Source organism: Frankliniella occidentalis, unplaced genomic scaffold (genome assembly GCF_000697945.3).
Source record: "Frankliniella occidentalis isolate FOCC.00 unplaced genomic scaffold, Focc_3.1 Scaffold39, whole genome shotgun sequence".
In the NCBI taxonomy this organism is placed as follows: Eukaryota; Metazoa; Arthropoda; class Insecta; order Thysanoptera; family Thripidae; genus Frankliniella; species Frankliniella occidentalis.
The window spans coordinates 835,303-837,009 of NW_026267169.1; the positions used below are offsets into that span (position 1 = coordinate 835,303).

The window sequence follows — 1,707 nt, forward strand, 5'->3', positions numbered from 1 at the left end:
CCCGCAGGTCGCGCAGCGGTGGGGCGTCTCTCCGCCCTCTGCTTGCCCACCGCGAGCCCCAGCAGCAGCAGCGGGCGGCGGCACGGCGGCGGCGGCTGTGGAGGAGAGCGTCGAGGGTGAACGACATTAACCGTTTGTCCGCAACGAAAACAGAGGAAGAAAGGAAGAAGTTGCTTCAAGAACATGGCGGCCGGCCCATGTATTCGGATGGTTGAGGCAACTTCTGTTTTGTTGCGGACATAGTCGGGATGAGGCAGGCAGTTACGGATATAAGAGGGAGGGGGGGGGGGAGGAGAACTCCCGGACCCCGATCAAGCCGGGCTGACGCTGGGCAATCGTCGGAGCATGCCGACGTAGCGGCTGGTTGGGCTACCAACAGGCCGCCGCGCTGAAACTTACCGAGCAGGACGTCGTTCCGTGGCTCCGGCTCCTTGTGCGGCTTGTGGCGCACGGGCCGCTTGGGGTAGCAAGGGGCCGCGGTGGTCCTAGGCTCGGGCTCGCTGCCTGAAATGAAGGGAGAAATCACTAAAGGATAGGGCTAGAATGCGGGGCAGGATCAAGAGAATGACCAAGTTGGGAAGATCGGCCCAGAACTTTAGATTTTATACGGCAATATATTTTCTAACATATGTAATGTTACAGTTTTTTGTTTTTTTTAACGAAATTCATTTTCGACCAGAAGGAGAGATCTACATTGGGTCATTTGGTAACGAAATTCAAGCACCAATATTTGAGCTTTCGAATGAACCCCCCTGAGAAAAAATTTTCCGCTCGGTTTCAGAGATAATGCCAAAAATGTGAAATTACGATAAGTTTTGATAGAATGCCCTGAACAGAAGACGCCTGCTCATTTTGGGGACGTTGACGTACGAAAACCGCTGAATCAATGTTAAAACGGAAGGCGGGGGATGAAATCGATTGAATTTTACTGAGGGACTTTCACTTTTTGCATTCCAGCTCAAGGTTACGGAAACAGGGGGGGTAGAGTTTGCAATCGACTCCCGGACCCGAATCCAGCCAGGCCGACGCGGGGAGCAGCACGAGTGAAACGAAAGCGGGCAAATAAATGGTTATTTTGCTGTTATTCGCAAGACAAATTAGACTCTAAATAACACCATATATCTACGGCATATTGCGGAGAGGTATACAACCCAATTGTCAACAGAGCAAGATGCCTTGAGGAGGCTGCGAGCGCGTAGGCTACCCCCTCCCCCCCCCACCCCTTTCGCACGCCTGCATGCATTTCACCAGCAGGCCGTCGTAAAACTTACAGAGAAATGCGTCATCGTGCAGCTCCGGCTCCGGCGTCTTCCGGCTTACGGCCCGCTTAGTGGCGTGGGGGGCTCTCAGCCCGGGGGTGCTGAGCCCAGGGGAGCTGAGCCCGAGGGTGCCGAGCCCGGGGGAGCTGACTCCAGGGGAGCTCAGCCCGGGGGAGCTGACTTCGGGGGAGCTGACTCCAGGGGAGCTGACTCCGGGGGAGCTGACTCCGGGGAAGCTGATTCCGGGGGAGCTGAGCCCAGGGGTGCTGAGCCCGGGCGAGCTGAGCCCGGGCGAGCTGAGCCCGGGGGTGCTGAGCCCGAGGATCTTAGGACCGGAGGTCCTGGTCCCATGGTTGGCGCCTAAAAGAGAAAGTACAAATGAATCTCGGACAAATTTCCGGGACATCCCTTCGTATTAGAACATGCGCAGACGCATAGAATCGAACGG

General features: G+C 56.2%; 1 protein-coding gene across 1 annotated transcript in view; it reads right to left on the reverse strand.

The window, feature by feature from the left end:
- LOC113213049 (zinc finger protein 883-like) overlaps positions 1 to 1,707 on the reverse strand; it is a 31,277-nt gene that overhangs the window by 28,662 nt on the left and 908 nt on the right. The window contains exons 2-3 of the mRNA XM_052266524.1: positions 1,272 to 1,619; positions 400 to 504 (exon numbers count right to left, since the gene is read on the reverse strand). Coding sequence (XP_052122484.1) covers positions 400 to 504; positions 1,272 to 1,619 — 453 coding nt within the window. The remainder of the gene's footprint in view (positions 1 to 399; positions 505 to 1,271; positions 1,620 to 1,707) is intronic.